The 18,533-nt window shown below is 39.0% G+C and overlaps 1 protein-coding gene across 2 annotated transcripts in view; it reads right to left on the reverse strand.

The window, feature by feature from the left end:
- The window catches only part of EPB41L4B (erythrocyte membrane protein band 4.1 like 4B), a 181,620-nt gene that overhangs the window by 128,264 nt on the left and 34,823 nt on the right, over window positions 1-18,533 (reverse strand). For both annotated transcript variants that reach the window (XM_026099883.2, XM_026099884.2), the window contains exon 2: window positions 106-210. In XM_026099883.2, the coding sequence (XP_025955668.1) occupies window positions 106-210 (105 nt within the window). The remainder of the gene's footprint in view (window positions 1-105; window positions 211-18,533) is intronic.

Genomic DNA, 18,533 nt, shown 5'->3' on the forward strand with positions numbered 1-18,533 from the left:
TGGATCCCCTACTACCAACATTTCTCCACAGATCTGCACTGGCAACACATTTATAATAGGCAACACAAACTACTACAGAAAAAAATTAACTGAAGTTACACTTACTGTAACCTGGGAAGCATCCATGAATTGTAGGCCAAAGTAATCGGTTTCCACAAGGTCCAAATGATACACAATCTGGTCAAACAACTCCTGCCCTTTTGCATTTTTCTGTAACAGAAAAAAGTTTTTTTTAAAAAAAGTTTAAATACAGAGAAAGAAGTTGCACAACTAAAAACAGGATGAATAGATATACCATTTAGACATTAAAGTATATTGGCAGTTTTATTTTCTTCCAGAAAGAGACAACTGAGATGATGTTCCAGTCTGCAGCTATACCAACAGCACCAGATTTTGCTCTTAAAGAAAACTTTCAACGTTCACTGCAACTCAAGATAAAGGAGGAAAAGAAAACACTTTTACCCTGCAAGTGTCCCAAGTCACAGAAACAGCATTTTAAAGCCCAGGAAGCCAAATCTGCAAATTTTCCAGTAAATGCCTGCTTGACACATTGTCTGAAATATGTGCTACCAGATGTCAACTGCAATCATACAGTGCCATACCACTGTTCAAGCAGCAAAATAAATTCTGGACAACTAGAATACCTAAAGAGCTCTGGAAGGAAAATTAATGGGATTTGGTAAGATTTGCAATAATGTTACTAATTGCAATTGCATTTACAGCCCTTAAAATGGAGCAAAGAAAGCTACAGCTCTCACTTGGCATGCCAGCTGGACCATACGGGCAAGGAAACACAGCTAACCTCAACCACAGACTGCGGGTAGTAACAGGAAAGTTAACTGATCTCAAAGGTTGTCTGTACCTGTCTGCTCTTGTTCAGAGGTTAACTCAAGAATGAGTCTCCAGTGCTTCAGCTTCAACCATTACAAGAACCAAAGCTTGGAGGTTATGGGTGGGCAGGAGGAAGAGAGAGTAACAACCCAGTTTTTCCACACAAACTCTGTTGTCTTGCTCAGGGAAGGAATTTTTCCAATTTGTGGGGAAAAAGAAAATCCTTGGCTAAAAATAAACTAGATAAACATAAATCTCAATAAAATACTGAAGCTACAGCTGTATTTTATACAGGAAAGTGCAGTACACAGCTCTGGGACCAATCCTCTGTCTGCTCTCGCCTTTTTTTTTTTTTTTTTTTTTTTTTTTTTTAAAAACCTTTCAAAACTCTAACCCATTAGGCATTCCCACTTTATCCCAAATCCTAGCAAAACTCATGGATTTCAACAGAATGAGAGCTAAATGGCTTTCTGGTCTTTTAATCTGGCCTTCCCCATAACAGCAGCATTAACCATAACATGAAGAACTCCTGTCCAGGACTCCAGGCTGTCATGCTGGGTAAAATCTGACTTCTCTAAACTCTCCATCCTTCCGTTGACTAATCTCTCTCCATTTTTCTGAGAAGACCACCAAGCAAGCTTAGGTGTAGGCAGTATATTTTAAATTGCAATTTGACTAACAATGCAGAAGCACAGAAATGGATTTTTCTCAAAATCCAAGAACAGTATTACAATTTCTGTTAAAAAAAGTTGCATAAAAACTTCACATAAGCTTTAAGTTATCATCCTAAGATACTGCTTTATTATTTTCTAGGCAAAAGGTGAATAACAGACATTCTTAATCAAAGTTCAAGAATCTGTTGAAAGCAGTTGAGAAGACGACAGCTTCTTAAAGCAGTGTATTACTAAGAAGCAGAACAATACAGAATTTATATCATTGTTTTATAGATACAATAATTGCTACAAAGCAAGAGTAGAAGTTTGCTAAGAAAGCATCTAAAATGTATTTTTTGATATTTAGTAAATGCAGCACTTGTTAAAAGATGTGAAACCAAAGCACAACAGAATTGAAACAGATTCTGCTCAAATGAGAGAGAAGAAAACCCTCCAAAGCAATAAAAAAAAGAAGCGGCAAGACACAAGAAATTCACAAAACTAGGAAATACTCATTCAGTGCCCTCTGACCATTTCATTCCTGGTGCTTGCTTTACAGCATAAACTACCAGTATGTTTATCTATCATCAACTGTCACACATCCCACAGAAATCAGAGAGAGCACACTCCACCTTTTGTACCCAATTATTAGTTAATGTTCAACATGTGTTACATGGAGAATAGCCCTGCACTGCACAGCTGCACTGTAAAATACAGTAGTGCATACATAGCTTCAAGGAAATCATAGCATTTAAACTGTCACTAGACAAGCAACTCACACCACTCAGATAAAGCTGTTCTAGCCATCAAACTGCTGATAGATAACTTTTTTCCCCAGTGTTATAGCAAGGGAGAAAGATAAAAGTGCACATCACCTTTTCCTCCACTAACAATATAAAAGGATGACACATTCTACTTCTTTTTGCCTCCTCGCTGCCTGAAAAATTATGTAATCAGCTGGAATTTAACAAATTAATGCTTTCTTCTACAGAGCTTCAACTTTTACATTTTTTGAGGATCCGTGTCGAAGAGATACTTAAACTAAGAGCATTATTTTACAGTTGTGCCTTGCCAGACAAGTGTGCAGAACTGTCAGAAGTAGTAAAACTGCATAACTTATACCTAATAATTCCACTTAAGAAAGGTTAAGGGTATTTAACCTGGCTTTTCTTTCCTTATTATTTTGCTATTGCCGAATTAACAGTATTGAGGGTAATTATTTTCTTAAAATTCCGTTTCCTGCCTCATTTGTGGGGAATGAGAAATGGAATTCTAGCAATGTATTTGGTATGAGTTGTTCTATTTAGAAAAAGCACCAGTGCTTCACACATCAGTCTGAAAAGTCTATGGTTGCAAGTGCCTTTGTTAAAGAGTTCTTCCTCCAAAGTTTTTTACTGTGCTTTTCATGGAAGCATTATACAAATATTTATCCTTCTCCTCCTCCCAGATTAAGAGCTTCCTTCCTTAAGAAATAACTTGTCAAGAGGCACAAGAGCAATCAATATATTGCAACGAACAATACACAGACTATTATACACAGTTATGAACTTACTGTTATGAAAGTTACTATAAGTTAGGAAAACTGATTTAATAAAAGCTGCAAACCACACTTCTTTTACAACTAAATCACTGACAGTTCCTGGTGGAGTATTGCTTGGAACCAAGGAGAACTTATGGGAGCAACTTGAAACCTCAAAGGCAAATGTCGGGGCATTTCAAATATACAGGTTACAAACATAAAATTACTTTAGCAATTCAGGGTAAAACTGAAATAGCATGAGGCAGCCCTTTGTGTTCCTCTTTGTCCTGGAGAGGTGTAGAAACACTGAATTACGCTTCCAGGTTGGGAAGCTCTACATGGAGGGACTACTCAGAGGAGAACAACAACAACAACAACAACAACAAGCATTTCATGTCACTCCATCTATTCTGTATGCTGAACATCTTAGAAAGGCAAGATTTTTTCCCTGAAAAACTTTCTGAAGGCTTCCATTCTAGTGCTATTTGTGATCCTTCAGCCAAAATAGCATACTTTGATCTCTACACATCCTCTCTCTCTACCAGCCTGCAACTCACCGTAGTTCCAGGGTGGAAGGAATCTCATATAGGAAGGTACCCTCCCATACTCTCCTTCAGCTAATCAAGGAGCAAGTTTTGGTTGAACTAGGACTCAAAAGAGGATGCCCAAGGGCTTGGAATCCCAGAAAACACTTTAAATAACAGATCCCTGCTGTGAAGATTCCCTGTGCTTTCACTTAACAACCTTAATCACCTTTTACCCTTTACTGGTAAGTCTGCCCCACATCTGATATATACATCCTCTTCAACAAACTACAATTTTGGAGAGATCTTTCAGGATGTGGTGTTTAATCTGACTCAAGAAAAAGAGGATCCTTTGCCACACTAGGACTAACCATGAGCTGGGGGACTTTCTGGCAGGGAACATAGCAAACATAGCAGGGAACGAATGCAAAACATTTCATTTTGGAACTCAGAACTTCACTAGGATGCATCTTTTGGGAATGCAGACAGAATTCACTTCACCAAAATCAAACCGAGATTAGTAAGGCAACCAATTTGCTTCTGGGCTTACACGAGGCCATAAATTTATAGCATCTTTTAATAAAATACTGGCAGGTTCTTATAACCAGAAGAGCTTCAAGCTCAATGGCTCAATGTTGTTTTGGAATCTCCTTATTAATGCTGATGCCTGTTGAAGAATATTAGACCTACTGTTGTCTCACTGCCCTTCTCTTTTTGAGAAATCATGATAGGTGTGGTCAGACTTTTATTAATTACTTGCAAATACTGCAACAGCCTTACTAGATTTGTTCAACAATAGTTTTGCCTGACATTTTTGAGTAGGAGAAGGGTCACTTTTTCCCCAAAGCTGGTTAACTGCAGGGGAAGACCGATCTAACACACACAGGAGGGGCTCTGTGCCCAATTATATTTTTTCTGGTTTTGATCAACTCATTTGCCTACCTCGAGATTTCCTAGAATACATAGGGGCATTTAATGAAAAAAATTGAAAAAGAAAATCACACTGTAAAACCCATTACTGAAGATCTCCATATATTTTCAGACTAGATCCAAGATCTGATTTCATCTTCAAGGAGAAATATTCATGGCCAATGAGATAGAAAGAAAAGAAAAAAGAAGAATACTCTGTAGTTTTGTCAGAATGTCTTCTACCTTTCATAATTAACATATCTCACTCAGAGAGGTTTTACAGAAAATCAACAGAAGGAGTGTTCCTTCACATATCTGAGAAATTTTCTAAAAAGACAGAAAAGAAAGGAGCTGGGAAGTCCCAGCCGCAGGGAAGTGAGGCATTCTCCTGTTTCCTTGCTGTTCCTGGAGACTGATTTTTGGGTTGACCACTCTAGGAAGCCTTATAAGCAGTCGTGAGCTGGCTAGTCATCACTCCCACAAAACAATCATCAACAGGCGAAATCCCAGCAGTACATTTTAATGATTATGATTAAATTCACAATTCAATCCCACCTTCTAGCCAAAAAGCCACTGGATCGAAAAAAATTACTATGTTTTATGAGGATTTATTGGTGGGTCCTCCCACAAGGACTCAAATCCATGCAAGTATATATAAAACCCTGTGGAACCACACTGCAAACTGCATAGCCTATAGCTAAAGTAGGTCTAAATCTTTAGCTGCCAAAGACTTCCAGCCTCAGGAAAGCTATGGAAATTTTAGTCAGCTAAAACCTGAGAAAACAAAAATTAAATTCTCTAATTAGAAACACTTCCAGACTTGATATGTGAACAGGTAGGAGGTTTTAACAAGTTTTTTTTTTTTGGAGGGAGGGGGCAAGAAGGATAGGGCAACTTCATCAGCCATGGATATTTTACACAAAATGTCTCAGTCCAGGTGGATCAGAGTTGGTTTCAAGGATTCAATAACTGTTTGAAAGGTTCTGCCAAAGGGGATGAAAAGGGAATAAAGAAGCCAGAAGGACTCCAGCCTAGTGCAAACACAGTGCAAGAATGTCATTGCTATGAAAGCTCTTCAAGACTGATCAAAGTTGAATAGCTTCTGTGTACATCTTCCCAAAATTGAAATGCTCTGAAAAGGACCAAAAGCAGTATGTAGCCAAGTAGAGTGCATTATATGAACATAACTTGAATGAATGAGAATTGCTGAGTCATACTACAGACTTCAGATTACAGCATTATAAATGAAGTATTAACAGATTTCAAAAACAGCCAAAGTTGTGCTTGGAAAAACAACCTATCAAATAGCCCAGGAGCACATCAGGCATCCTGCATGTCAACTAAGAAACAAAATGGTAACAAAAAAATGAAACTGAACTACTACAAAGAAAAGGGTCAACACCAATCAACTGTAATGTCTCCCAAACTGAGTAGTATCGCAGAAGTGAGTTGGTAAGACAGATTTAGTCTCTCCATCTAAAGAAAGCAGAGCATTACGTATACTACAATACGTGAAATATTTTTGCATAGTGGTCTGCTGTGACCTAACCCTCACAGACACCAGGTTTTAGCTTCTGGGAGGCTAAAAGTAGTATTTGTAGCAGTTATTCTTTTCCCAGGCCTGATGTCGCTCCGTTCTCACGGCATCAGCTTTTCTTGTCCTTGGTGTCTCCTGGAACAGAAGAGCTCACCATTTGCTCTGTACTCATATACCTGAACTGTTATTAACTCATTTTTCCAATATACTCCTAAGGCTGGTCTAGCTCTGCTGGCTGTATTGTTTATAGTATTAAGAACTCCTGTTACCTTTTAACAGTCATTGGCAGCATTGTTTCCCAAAATCTCAGATATGCTACAGGCTAACCATGCATAAAGCTATAAGGGCTTCTGGTAAGCCTTGGCTCCTGGTGCTCATTATCATCTGACCTTTATCTTGTTTTCCTCTTCATAGTCAAGCCCTCAGGTTCACAAACACATTCACCTGCTGGTTCCAGACCCTGATCTCTGTGTCACCTAAGGCTGGACACCAAGGGGATGCGACTACCCTGAAGTCAGGCCCTTGGATCATGACTCTGGCAAGCATGCCAGAGCTCTCTCTTAACTAAAAGAAGTTGCATATTACACAACTGCTATGGTATGTACAGCTTTAGCCAAGGACATATATTGAGGCCCTGAATGGGCTTGCAAAAGCTGCTCTGAAAACCACACTGTCCCAGCTATGCTGCTCCAGCTAGTCTTGTCAAAGACAGCAACGTTTGTACAAGCTCTGGTCTCTATATGCTGCCATCCAGAGATGACACACACTGCAGAGGGCATGCTGCTCTCTGCAAACTAGCCCCAACTTTCGTCTCTTTCCCATGCTCCTCTCAAGGTGACCTAATGAACAGATTCATAAGACCATGGAAAGAATTGCATTTTTATGCTTAAAATTATGCTAGCATTGCTCCCTTTCAATACACAACAAATTCAGTGTTAAGACTAAAAAAAAAAAGTTCTTTCTTAACGCATCGTATTTCCATGGGGCTAACTTGCTTGAGCTCCTGGAAGACACTAGGTTATCATCCTATCAGCCAGCCACTGACTGTTTTCAGTTCTAGCTCCCAGCTCACTTGCAAACATGCCACTCTTCAAATTATCATTAAGCCTCCCATCCTATCATGGCAGGAACAGCATTGCTTCAGAGCTTGCTACTGCTTGCAAATTTAAATTTAGTACAGACCAAAGCAACAAACAGCATTCCTGAATGTGTGCAGAAAAAAAATGCAACTGATGATACATGTAAACTTTTAGCCGAGAGGGGATAAAAATAAATAAAAAAAATCTAGCCCCTAAAAAAATTAGCAAAAAAAGAAAAAACAGCCAAATAAACCACCAAAAAACCACTCATGCCTAACCCTTTACAAGAAAGGGAAAAGAAATCCATAGAACAGCATTTACTTGTTTACTACTACCTTGAAAGTATAAATATTCTCTCTCAGACATTTATTGATGTCCCAAACTAAAATTGTAATTTCCTGGGCAAAAAAGGCTGGTGAATAAAGTTAAAAACAAACAAACAAACCATGACAAGCCATTTTCGTCAAATTACTCAGAGGCTATGATAAAAAGAAAGTCCCTCACTAATCATATCTCCTCCTTTCAAATCAGTAAAGCCAGGAGCTTCAACCAAAGAAACAGCATACTACAACTTAAGTACATTCTCTCTGCTGGAAGGTTGGCATGTATCAGTGCAAGCGAGCTCAGCCTCTACAACTCTAAAATGCCAATGAGAATTGGTGGACAGATATTAAGAAAAACCCCAAAACAGTGGGCACAAGTAAACCGCAGTATTGTTTCCTAGGAACACTTCCCAACAGCACTCAAAAACTCTCAGCTCCCCGCCAATTATTGGTAAAAAAAAAAAAAAATCAGTGATCACCCCCTACTAAAGAGGCTGGAAGTAGAAGTGAATAACTACAGGAGACAAACAATTCTTTTCCTCTTAACAGGACAGCAAGGATTGAAGGCAGAGAGGAAAGTCTATACAACTGGCATAGCGGAGATACCTGAACAAACAAGTAGATCACCACATTCGATACTTATCAGGCACTGCAGTACACAACTACATGGCACGTAAAGGCAGGCTCTAGGATAGAAACACGGCTTCTCACAATTGACCACGCTAGCATGACACTGGTCAAGTCTCTTGCATCAGTCCAAGCTTAGTATCTTCTCTGTAAGAGTAATCACTTGTGAAGGAAAAAAACCAAAAAACGAAACCAACACACTCAAAACATGGAAAGAATTAAGAGTTGGGAAAAAGATGTTATTTTCAAGCTCTGCTGTATACTCAGGATGAATGCAGAAAGAATTTTGTATCATTCATAAAGTACAAACTCACTGATATGAATCAATGACTGGAACATCAGCATAGCATAGTAATAATGTAGAGAACACGGGGGAAAAAAAAACAGCAGAAAGGGGAATTACCTTACAGTCACAGCAAACACAGAACAGCCCAAACCACGCCAAGTACCCTGTTGGAAAGATGTCACACACAGAGCAACATTTAAAACACAAAACAAAACACTTTCTCAAATGTCAGCTGAGATTTAGGATATGCTTCCCTTTACCTTAGTCAGTTCACACATCCCTGCTTCCAGGCACTTCCTTCCCCACTTTCCAAACACAGTATGCCTCTCACTGAAGTGGGCAAGTACAACAACATGTGCGCCAGCTTGGTAAAATGATCTGTACGACACTAACTCTTTCTGAAAGCTGTTTTTGTAGAGTTGTTTTCAACAGATGCATTTTCATCAGCTGGGTTTTACAGTGCAGCCCTTCAAAAACCAGCAGTACTAGCATACTTGGAAGGACAAGAATCTCTAGATGGCCATTTTGCTGGTGAAAAAAGGAGTGTGGAACTGTATCATCTTTCAAGAACTGCCATACCAGAAGGAGAATTTCACCATTTGTTCAGTTTGCCTAAGTAAGGCTTTTTGCTATGGCTAGCCAGAGACATAAACAAACAAGCAATATGAGTATCAGCTTTTGAGGGTGGAAAAAGCCTTATGCAGGGTAACTTCACATTTCTATCAAGTCAGAGGTCAAATGAAGGGGATGCCATCTTTGACTGAAGAGCCCTTACTCCCTCCAAAAGCCACGTGAAGGGCAAGTAGGTACTACTACAATGCGTGCCCTATAAGTAAGTGCAATTACTATTGACAGCAGTAACATCAGCCTTGACATTTCTATTATTCAGGACCTGGGTGAAAGTGAGAGTTTGTTTGCTGTCCCCATCACCTGCATTTACTAGTAGCAGCACATACCTCTTCAAAGAGGAAAGCACTGTCAACACGCCTAAGTGAGATCTTCAGGCAATAATTAAAAATTACAATCAGCATACACAATAAAGTATAAAAATCCATCCTTGCAATTTTATCTTCTAAAAGTGGGTATTGACTGCTGTTACTTCAGATACAGGTAGGTTACTCCACCACATTTCTACACCCAGAGGCACAATAAAAATTGACTGTTCGTGCAGAAAGACTCTTTTTCACCCCTAGATTACCAGCTCCCTCTCCTGATCTGCTTGAACTACTACATGCCCATCAAATCCAAGCACACAGCTCCAGAAACAAAGTAGCTAGGAATTAATTGACACAGGGAACAGAGGCTGATCCTGAGACTTCTTAGCCTACATCATTCCAGTTGGGATATAATTTACAGTTCTGAATCCCTGGAAGAAGGGTCAGAATTTGATCATATTGAACTATGGGTGTTGAAATGAGCAGCCACTTCCTAAGAGAAGATACCAGCTAACACACAACACCACATTTCTCTTGCGTGACTGCCCATTGCCTTCCTGTGCAAATCATGACAGGATATGGGTGTCATTCAGCCGCAGAGCTGGAGAAGATTCTGGATAATGACTTTAAATTGCATTTGAGAAATAACACTGGACATCAGCATAAACTAATTTGAACTAGAGCAAAGAGCAGGGAGAAAGAGGGAAGTGCTACTAGGAGAGATTCACGAAACAGATCAGCAAAGAATCTCTGCTTTCTTATGCTGAGGGAGAGCACCAAAGCTTCAAAAGACATCTTTGCTTTCTTGTATGTCTTCACTTGAATGCTTCATGAATATAAGTGGTTTTAAATAGATGTGGTTATACAAACAGCATTCACCATATGGACATACATTTTTAATGGATGTGCGCCTGGGTTATTTATTTATTTATTAAGACAAGACATATATGATTGTCTACAATAAATGGTCTGTCAATAAGGCTCTACAGGCAACCTTCCTCCAGCACAGATGCAGCTTAGACGAAAAGAAGTGCCTTGTTGGAGACGCATGCAATACAAGCCAGAAGTACTTTCATCTAAAGGAAGTCTGTAGGGTCACTGCAATACCAGCTAACCAATTTATACATTTTGTTCATGGTCTTACTCAAGCGGTTTATGTCAGCACAATTACGTGCCTTGCTCTGCAGTAAAGAAGCGTTTGCAGGAGGAAGTTACAGCAGTAAAACAACAAGACTGATTTAAGCCAACAGTGCTTTCCAATCCCCCTCTCCACAAAAACACGCACTTGGAGGCCACACTACAGCCTAATATGAAGCTTGTCATGGCCTGAAAGCTGACTTCTGAATGCTGGGTACCGGGGCGACCAGGAGGGCATGAAGCTGTGTTGCAGTAAGGCAGCACAACCTTGAAGGGCTGCTCTCAGCACAGACACCAAGCTGCAGCCTGCCTTGCGCTTGTGCCTTGGGGCCAATGCTTTCAGTGTACAGAGCAGGGTCCCCATCCTCAAGTTTGCTACCCTGGAAAACTTCCAAAGTCAGGGTGTAGACCACTTTAGAAGTATCGCATCACATGGGCTGCAGGAATTTACTTTTCTTAGTAAGCTTCTGCAGACTACCTCAGAAATAGTCCAGAAATCCTCCGCATTAGAGGACTCTTTTGCTCTGCCTTCCACCGTGTAGCCACAAGGATAAAGAAGTCCATCATGACAGAGCAGCAATTATCTGTCTGGGTAAAATTAAAAGTTGCTTAGAAGCACTCTTCTCCTCCAGCATAATGCTGCACACTGTCTATATTCACATAACTCACATTCAATTATTCCTGTTTCCACTTTTTAAAACTACTGTATAGTATTTATGCAGCATTTCACAGCAGAAAATTATTTCCACATAATGCTAACATTAGTGTTAATTCCCTTATCTGGCACAAAGTCTTACAAAGTGCCAAATTTTCCATATTAAGGACCATCTTGACAGCTACAGCCACTAGATGAAGGAGGGCAGAGACATGAAACATGTAGAAGCAGTGACCCCAAAGGGAATTTAAAACTTGAAGACAAAGCTCTAAGTTGGCCCTTCCTTAGAAGCTCAACAGGAATGCAAAAATGCAAAAGACAAACCCCTATTTATCCAGATAGCCAACAGACTTCAAACAGCACTCTCCACTCTTTGCTGTTTCATACACTAAGATACAGGACCTCTCCAAAGACATTAACTCCAATTATTCTGAAGAGAACCAGAAATCCAGAAATTCAGAAAAGTCAGTAAAACCTCTTAACATTCTAGGTTTATAACTAGCAGTTTAACAAACATAGAAAGACCAGGGAAGTACTCCACCAAAAATATTTTAGTGGAAAGCAGAGAAGACATCATTATTTTTAAACATAAATATAATTAGCATAGTAATGCAATTTAGAAAAAATCTACCACAAATTAAATTTCTTTCTAGAAAGACAGAAGATGCAATATAAACAGCCATGTGGTTTATATAAAAACTCACTAGTGTAATTAAAAAAAGTTAGAATTGGCAATGCTTCAAGTTTGCAGAAGTTACCCCCCTCAGATGAAGTCATTGCTCAATGAAGAAAAACCAATGCCAGATCTAGCTTTACAGTATTAAAAAGAAGTTCAGCACTCTGACCTTCTCACTCCTGAGAAGGAGTTGTATCAGACAAGATAGATTCTTATCATGCTACACAATTTAATCTTTTGTTCCATTATAACCAAATATTCATATCTGAAAGAGAAGTGTACATCTTACACTACTGAGACAGGCATAGCAGTGCAACATTCTGGTTATCTTCATTCTGAAGAATGAAAAAGGACTGAATTTAAAGGAAAAATGTAAGTCATAAGAGTGTCAACATGAGGAACAGAAAACCTGAGTTATAGCTAAAGTGGATTTGTTATACATTTCATGCCAGCTAACAAGACCTTTCAATCAAGTTAATGAACAGACTGAAAGCATAAAGGCAGTGATTATTACCAAGACCTCCAACACCATAGTTACTATGCAGAAGGATGACAGTAATCACAATCTGGAAAAAAAAAGTTTTCAAAAATAATCAAAGATAGTAAAAAGGAACTACAAATCACCATAAATATCAGCCTTTTTCCTTGTAAGGCTCCCTGCAAGTTCTGGTTTTTGTTGCCTGCTTGGAATGAACATAACATGCCAGCACCTTCCTTGGATATACTTTGAAGGATTGCTTTTAGAATTTGTTAGACAAAATACAGATGAAAAGGAAAATGCATTATCAAGGTTATATGATATACATACATGCATGCATACCAGCTTAGAAGCGGAAGGCTACCCTACAGTGGGTTTGATCTGAAAATCCATTTGCGACAGGCTATAGTTTCTAATTTGCAGGAAGATAAGAGAGTGTGCAATTTTTAAGTTCTGAGTTTTGTTTTCACTATTAAGCTTAGCTGCCCATCCTGCCTCCTTGCCATTAAATGGACTCCACCATTTACATATCAAAGGAAATCCAAACAAATCCAAAAGACTATAGTAAAAACAAAACCCAGACACCGTAAAGGAGTAAAAAAGACTACAGTAGAAACAAAACCCAGACACCGTAAAGGAGTAAAAAGAAAAAGAAAAAAAGAAAAAAAAGTGCTTATTTTGTTCACGGATCAACACCTTAATGCAAACTTGCACACCTGATTCAGAATGCTACATAAACATAGGAGGAAAACTACCATTGTCACAGTAACTGGCCACAGATTCAGCAGAACTTTATCAAGTCTAAGACTTAAGTTGGTGATGCTCCATTTTTACTGTAATAGGTTAATCGGGGCACACCCTGTGGTTGGCTCTTTCCATTTAGGCATCTTCTCTCAACAAAAGTTCTGCTATGCTTGACAACTTTCACAAAAATCTTTCAGAGCCTAGACCTCCAGACAGCTCAGAGCAGACACTCTTAATTGGCCAAAGAGACATACATGGCTGAACTGCTACTATCTCGGTTGCTTAAAATGACAACTTGCTCTTTCAAAGAGGGTTTTTTTTTTTTTTTTTTTTTTTTTTTTTAATTCTAGGAAGCAAATAGCAAGAAATACACCAATATCTTCTCACAATATGGAGATACGAGAGCATGTTAGGGATGTTGAAGAAGTCTATTTCCAAAATCCCCTATGATACAAAGGCATTTCACAGCAGAGCTTTCAGCTGGACGATTAGTAGTTTAGTTAAAAATGAAATCACACTGTAGCGATTCCAAAAACTACCATCAGTTCTCTACAGTTACAAGACAGCCTCCATGCAGACATAAGTAAAAACCTTTGTTTATAAAGCAGACAAATATAATCCTGTAAGGGGCTATTTGTCTCAGAATAATTTTATTTCTTAATGAAAGTGAAAATAAGAGCAGAAAATTCCCAGAAACTCTTAATACGTCAACTAACTATTCAATTAAACCTAAACCACCAACAGTAATAACAAGTTTTTACAGTCTGAAAAGTGATTAAGTTATTGCAGAATCAGGTGTTTATAGTCCCAATTCCCATTGCAAAGTATATTGCAAATAGAAATATGATTCTCATTTCCAGCCTTGCAAACTTTGACAACAGAGCCAGAGTGAGCTCAGGTTCTTCTTTTGGAGCAAGGTCATGCAAGCTAAACTACTCTGACCTTGGAGACACAGTTTCATTGCCTAATGGCTTTCAAATGATGCCCACAACACAGCAGCCTTTAGCAAAGTCACACTCACATAACCAATGCAGCCTTTAACTGCAACTTAGCACAGCATTCTGCCAAAACCACAGGAAGGGCAAGTGTCAGATCAGATGTTCAGCTGTGCTGATTCAGAAAAGACTGCATATGACAAAGTTTATTTGGGCTGAGCAACCAAGCACAGATGACTGTTGATATAACAAGAGAGCGCAGACTGAGACACTCAGGTTTTCATAACACTGTTTAGAAAATACCAAACGTTGGAGGAAAAACAAGCAATTAATGAAGAGCAATACACCGAATGCTCAATCATCAACTCGCCAATCACACGTACTTAAGATCTTAAATGACACCCTCTTTTTAAAAATCCGTGGATGAGAGAGAAGTGAATGTTACTTAACTTGACTAGGCTTTCAGCATGGTCTCCCATAGCATCCTTGTATGCACGCTGCAACATTACACTCCAGGTAAGTGAATTATTATGGGTCAAAGTGGGTGAAAAACTGGCTAGGTCACAGGGCTCAAAGGGCAGTGATTAAAAGTTTATACTCTATCTGGAGACCAGTTAGAAGAGGAATTCCTCAGGCATCTATTCTGGAACCGGTTTTGTTTAATATCTTCATCTATGAGACACAGAATGGGAGACACTAGACCTTACAGCTTCCCTTTATGTTCTACTTGCTAGAATTTCTAACAGTCTAATACCATACGCACTTATAAAGTAGATTCAATGTGCTGCACTAACACATGTACTAATGCTATCTATATTTTTAAGGGGTGCATTTTCAGCTAATTTAAATTGGAATTTGTATCCTTCATTTAAACAGGAGAATGCTGTTTAAAATACTGTAGAATTGTTTCACAAATCTCTCTAGGCTTGACTCTCCACTCATTCACAATGGAAATGATTCATCTGTCAAAACGACACAGGTAAAAGTAATGCTCAAGAAGAAAAGCAGCTGTCTGCTTGGCCCTGACCCTCAAAAAAGGTTCAGAGGCACAGTGCTTCATTTCTGTGTCTAAGTCTCAGATACTTGATCTCCCTAGCAGACTCCATAGTCTTGATCTAGACTTCTAGGCTTCTCCTTTAGTGTTTACAGATTACTAGGTGTGAGATTCACAAGGGCCAACGTTTGGGGGAGGGTGGAGGGCTAGGAATCCCCTCAGTCACTTTTACTGGCTTAGCTCAGGACAAGGAATCCAAGATCTGCCATACCCATTACCAACAGGCAATACTCTGCATTCAGAACACAGCGCACTAAATTTGTGTCCTGAATGAGTGACAAAACCTTTCACTGAGAGGATGATATCTCTGCCTGCCTCTCTCTCACGCACACATGCACAATATTTAGGAGAAAAAGAACATTACTCTATGGGCATTCAATTAAGAGATGAGTATATGCTTTTATATATATATATATATAAAATAATATATATAATATATAATATATATATATATATATAATATAATAAATATATATATATATATTTACTGACACAAACATAATCAACCCATCAGAATATAGGCTATTTTGATCCAAGAGCACCCTCCCCCTCCTGTTTAGGTATTCCATGCAAAACAGAGCAACTCCAAGGTTCAGTGGGCCACACAGGGACCGTGGGAGGGAACACACATGCCTGCAAGCAACACCATGGGCTCTCTAGCCTAATTTTCCACAACACCTGGGGGCTCCAAAACCTGCTTGTGCACTTGAAATTGTCCTTGGAGAGGAACTAAACCTTCCTCTTTCCTTCTGCTTCCCCAGCCTGAGTTATTCTCTCATTCCAAATGAATTCATTTTTCCCAATGAGTCATGGAAACACAGAATTTACAAACTATAATATTGAGAATAACATTTAAAACTTTAACAGCCATAATGTAGGTTAACCTTTATCACCCCCAACACATGCAAGTAATAAGCCCCCTCACCACCACCATTTAAGCTTCATGCAGGTGAACAAGCATAAGACTGACAGTTTACTGGTAACAAGGTTTTATTAACTTTTGTGTATAACTCATACTGAATTAATGCAGTTTTGCTTAGGACACGGTTTTTGGAAACAAAGTATTTTCTCATGTTACGTTCTGGTTGTCTCCTAGCTTTCATCATTGCTAAAGCAGCTGGTTGTTTTGAATTTTTAGGATAAAGCCTAAACTAGAGTAAGTATTAAATTGTAGGAATTTGCTGAAGCACAAGAATAATGCTAAACATTAAGCTCTGGCTTAAACAACCTTCTCTTTTCTTCTAGTCCAAAATGCCTATTTAGATGAGCATATGTGCATGGAAAAAAAAAAAAAGCCTAACCACAGAGCAAGCATTTTTGAAAAACATGCTGCTACAATCTGAGTCTCCTCCAAGAAACACACATGATCAAAGAACAACTTTCAGAAAGGTACATGTTTAACCAATTTGTTTTTATCTAACACAATCAATTGCTTCAAACCTCAGGGTACTGCAAAGAGCTGCCAGTTGTCTTCAAGACCCTGGAAGGGATATACAGATGAAGCTATGAGTTACAGCTTGTTTACCTTGGGATATCGACCACCAAAGCTTGGGAAAGTGCCCTTCTATAAGGTAACTGCCATTCCTCTTCCCTCGCACACACGTTATCCTACAGATGATTTATTTTGGAGCAAATCCTGCACACTGGAAACAAGGAATTCTTTGGAAGTTGAGCAGTCATTCCAGAATAGGAGGTCTGCCAGGTAGCCATAGCAAAACAGCTCTGCCCAACTACTCTGGCAAAGTTCCCTGCGCTGTTAAGTCTTAACCCTGAAGACTTGATTAAATGCAATCTATCAATTTTCACCGCATAATGGAATGAAAAATTAATTCACTGTACATAGGGTCAAAAAGGGTTGAAATGGTATACCAAAGACACTATTCAGAATAAAGAAATCCCTTAAATCTACTGTTACTCCTGAGTCTAAATCAAGATGACTAAGGATTGAGTATGCTCTGTAGAGTACTCAATGGAGTCCTCCACTAGTGATGTTTTCATCATACCTAGAGTCAGGAAATAACAAAAGCAGAAAGAGTCTTCCCCACTCTGGAAGACACCAGCAGGTATCCTCTACTACTTACAAAAGCCTCATAAGGAACCTGGGACTGCCTTACTTACATGTTAGAACAAGCTGGCACACATGTAACACTGTATGTAATAGAAGAGACAACATCGCATACCATATTTATCACGTGCTAAAAGCACATTTTATTCTTCTCAACAGCTATCCGCCGATCGTATATCTGTCTTCTAGCATCTTGACAAGCTGATTAAATCTTACTTAAATTTTTTTCAGATAGGATGGGGGCTAACAGAAGCTAAATAATCTTTCATTCATGCAAGGTTATGACATTAAATACAGCCGACAATACTCCTTTTGTATTAAACGTGACAGGCAGATCAGATACCTGGCAAAAAAAATATGCAATGCCAGGAGTATACATCTAATGATCTCATACACTACTGATCCAGAAACTGAAGAATCAATCATTGCTGTGGAGTAGAGCGGAAAGACTTAATAACTTGAAAGAAGTAGAGTCTACAGACTGTATGAAGCTTTTCAGAATCAAGAGAAGAAAGCAAAGAAATTGAGAAGAAGGGAGTACGAACCACAGAAGCAGACATAACTTTTCACACACACAGGGTACAACTGGACCTTGGTGAATGCAGCTTGGGGAAGAGAAAATGTAGGGGAAGTGACAGGGAACAAATATCCTCTCTTCTACTAGTCTGGAGCCCATTGGGGTTGCTAGTGCTAACTACAACACACACAGTTCTTCTGCCTTTCTCTGTCAGTTGTTATAGGCACTTTCCTGGGTCTTACAAAATCTGTTTAAGGTTATGAATTCATCTTGCTGCCTGATCCTCCAACACTCAATACAATCATGACCTAATCCTAGCAGGGTACCATTAACATGGTACTCAGGACACTTATAATAAGTGCCTTCCACAACTTTGAGACTTGAGAGGAGATAGAGCATCTAACTTTTGCCTGAATATAGCTATTGCAAAATTAAGCCATTAAATCTTTAATTACAAAACCCAATTCTAAAAGCCAAATCTGGAGACACTACGGACAAAGGAAAAGTTGATGGCATTAAAAAAAATAAAGTAAACCAGGCAAGGTATTTATGGACAAATTTAAAAAGATAAAATTTTTCCAAAACAAATTCTTGCATTTGTAAATAACTATACTGGAGAACAGATTGCAAGATAAGAAACAAGGGACAGAAGGGATATGAGCTGGGCAATCATTTGGCAAGAGGCCCCAACTCAACAGCCCATACTCAAAGGACTGCCCAAGCAACATGTTGCCCAGACAAAACAGCTCCAGAGGGTTGTGCAATGAATTCCAAAATGCCAGTGCCTCAAATCAAGAGACAAGAAGTCCAGCTCTCACATGACCCTCTGTCCCTGCTATTGCTTTCAAATAGAAACTCAGGAGCTACTTGCTTTTGTTTTTTGATCGGCTTCACAACACATGCCAACTATGGAATACTTGGGACTAAAATATTATAATAAAATCATCAGTTCCGGACAAAGTTAGCAGGTTAGAGAACATACTATACACTATGGTGTACTATTTCTGAAAGATAAAACAAATTAAGCAGCAACTGAGATGACGGTAAGG

Source organism: Dromaius novaehollandiae, chromosome 2, assembly GCF_036370855.1.
Source record: "Dromaius novaehollandiae isolate bDroNov1 chromosome 2, bDroNov1.hap1, whole genome shotgun sequence".
Taxonomy (NCBI): domain Eukaryota; kingdom Metazoa; phylum Chordata; class Aves; order Casuariiformes; family Dromaiidae; genus Dromaius; species Dromaius novaehollandiae.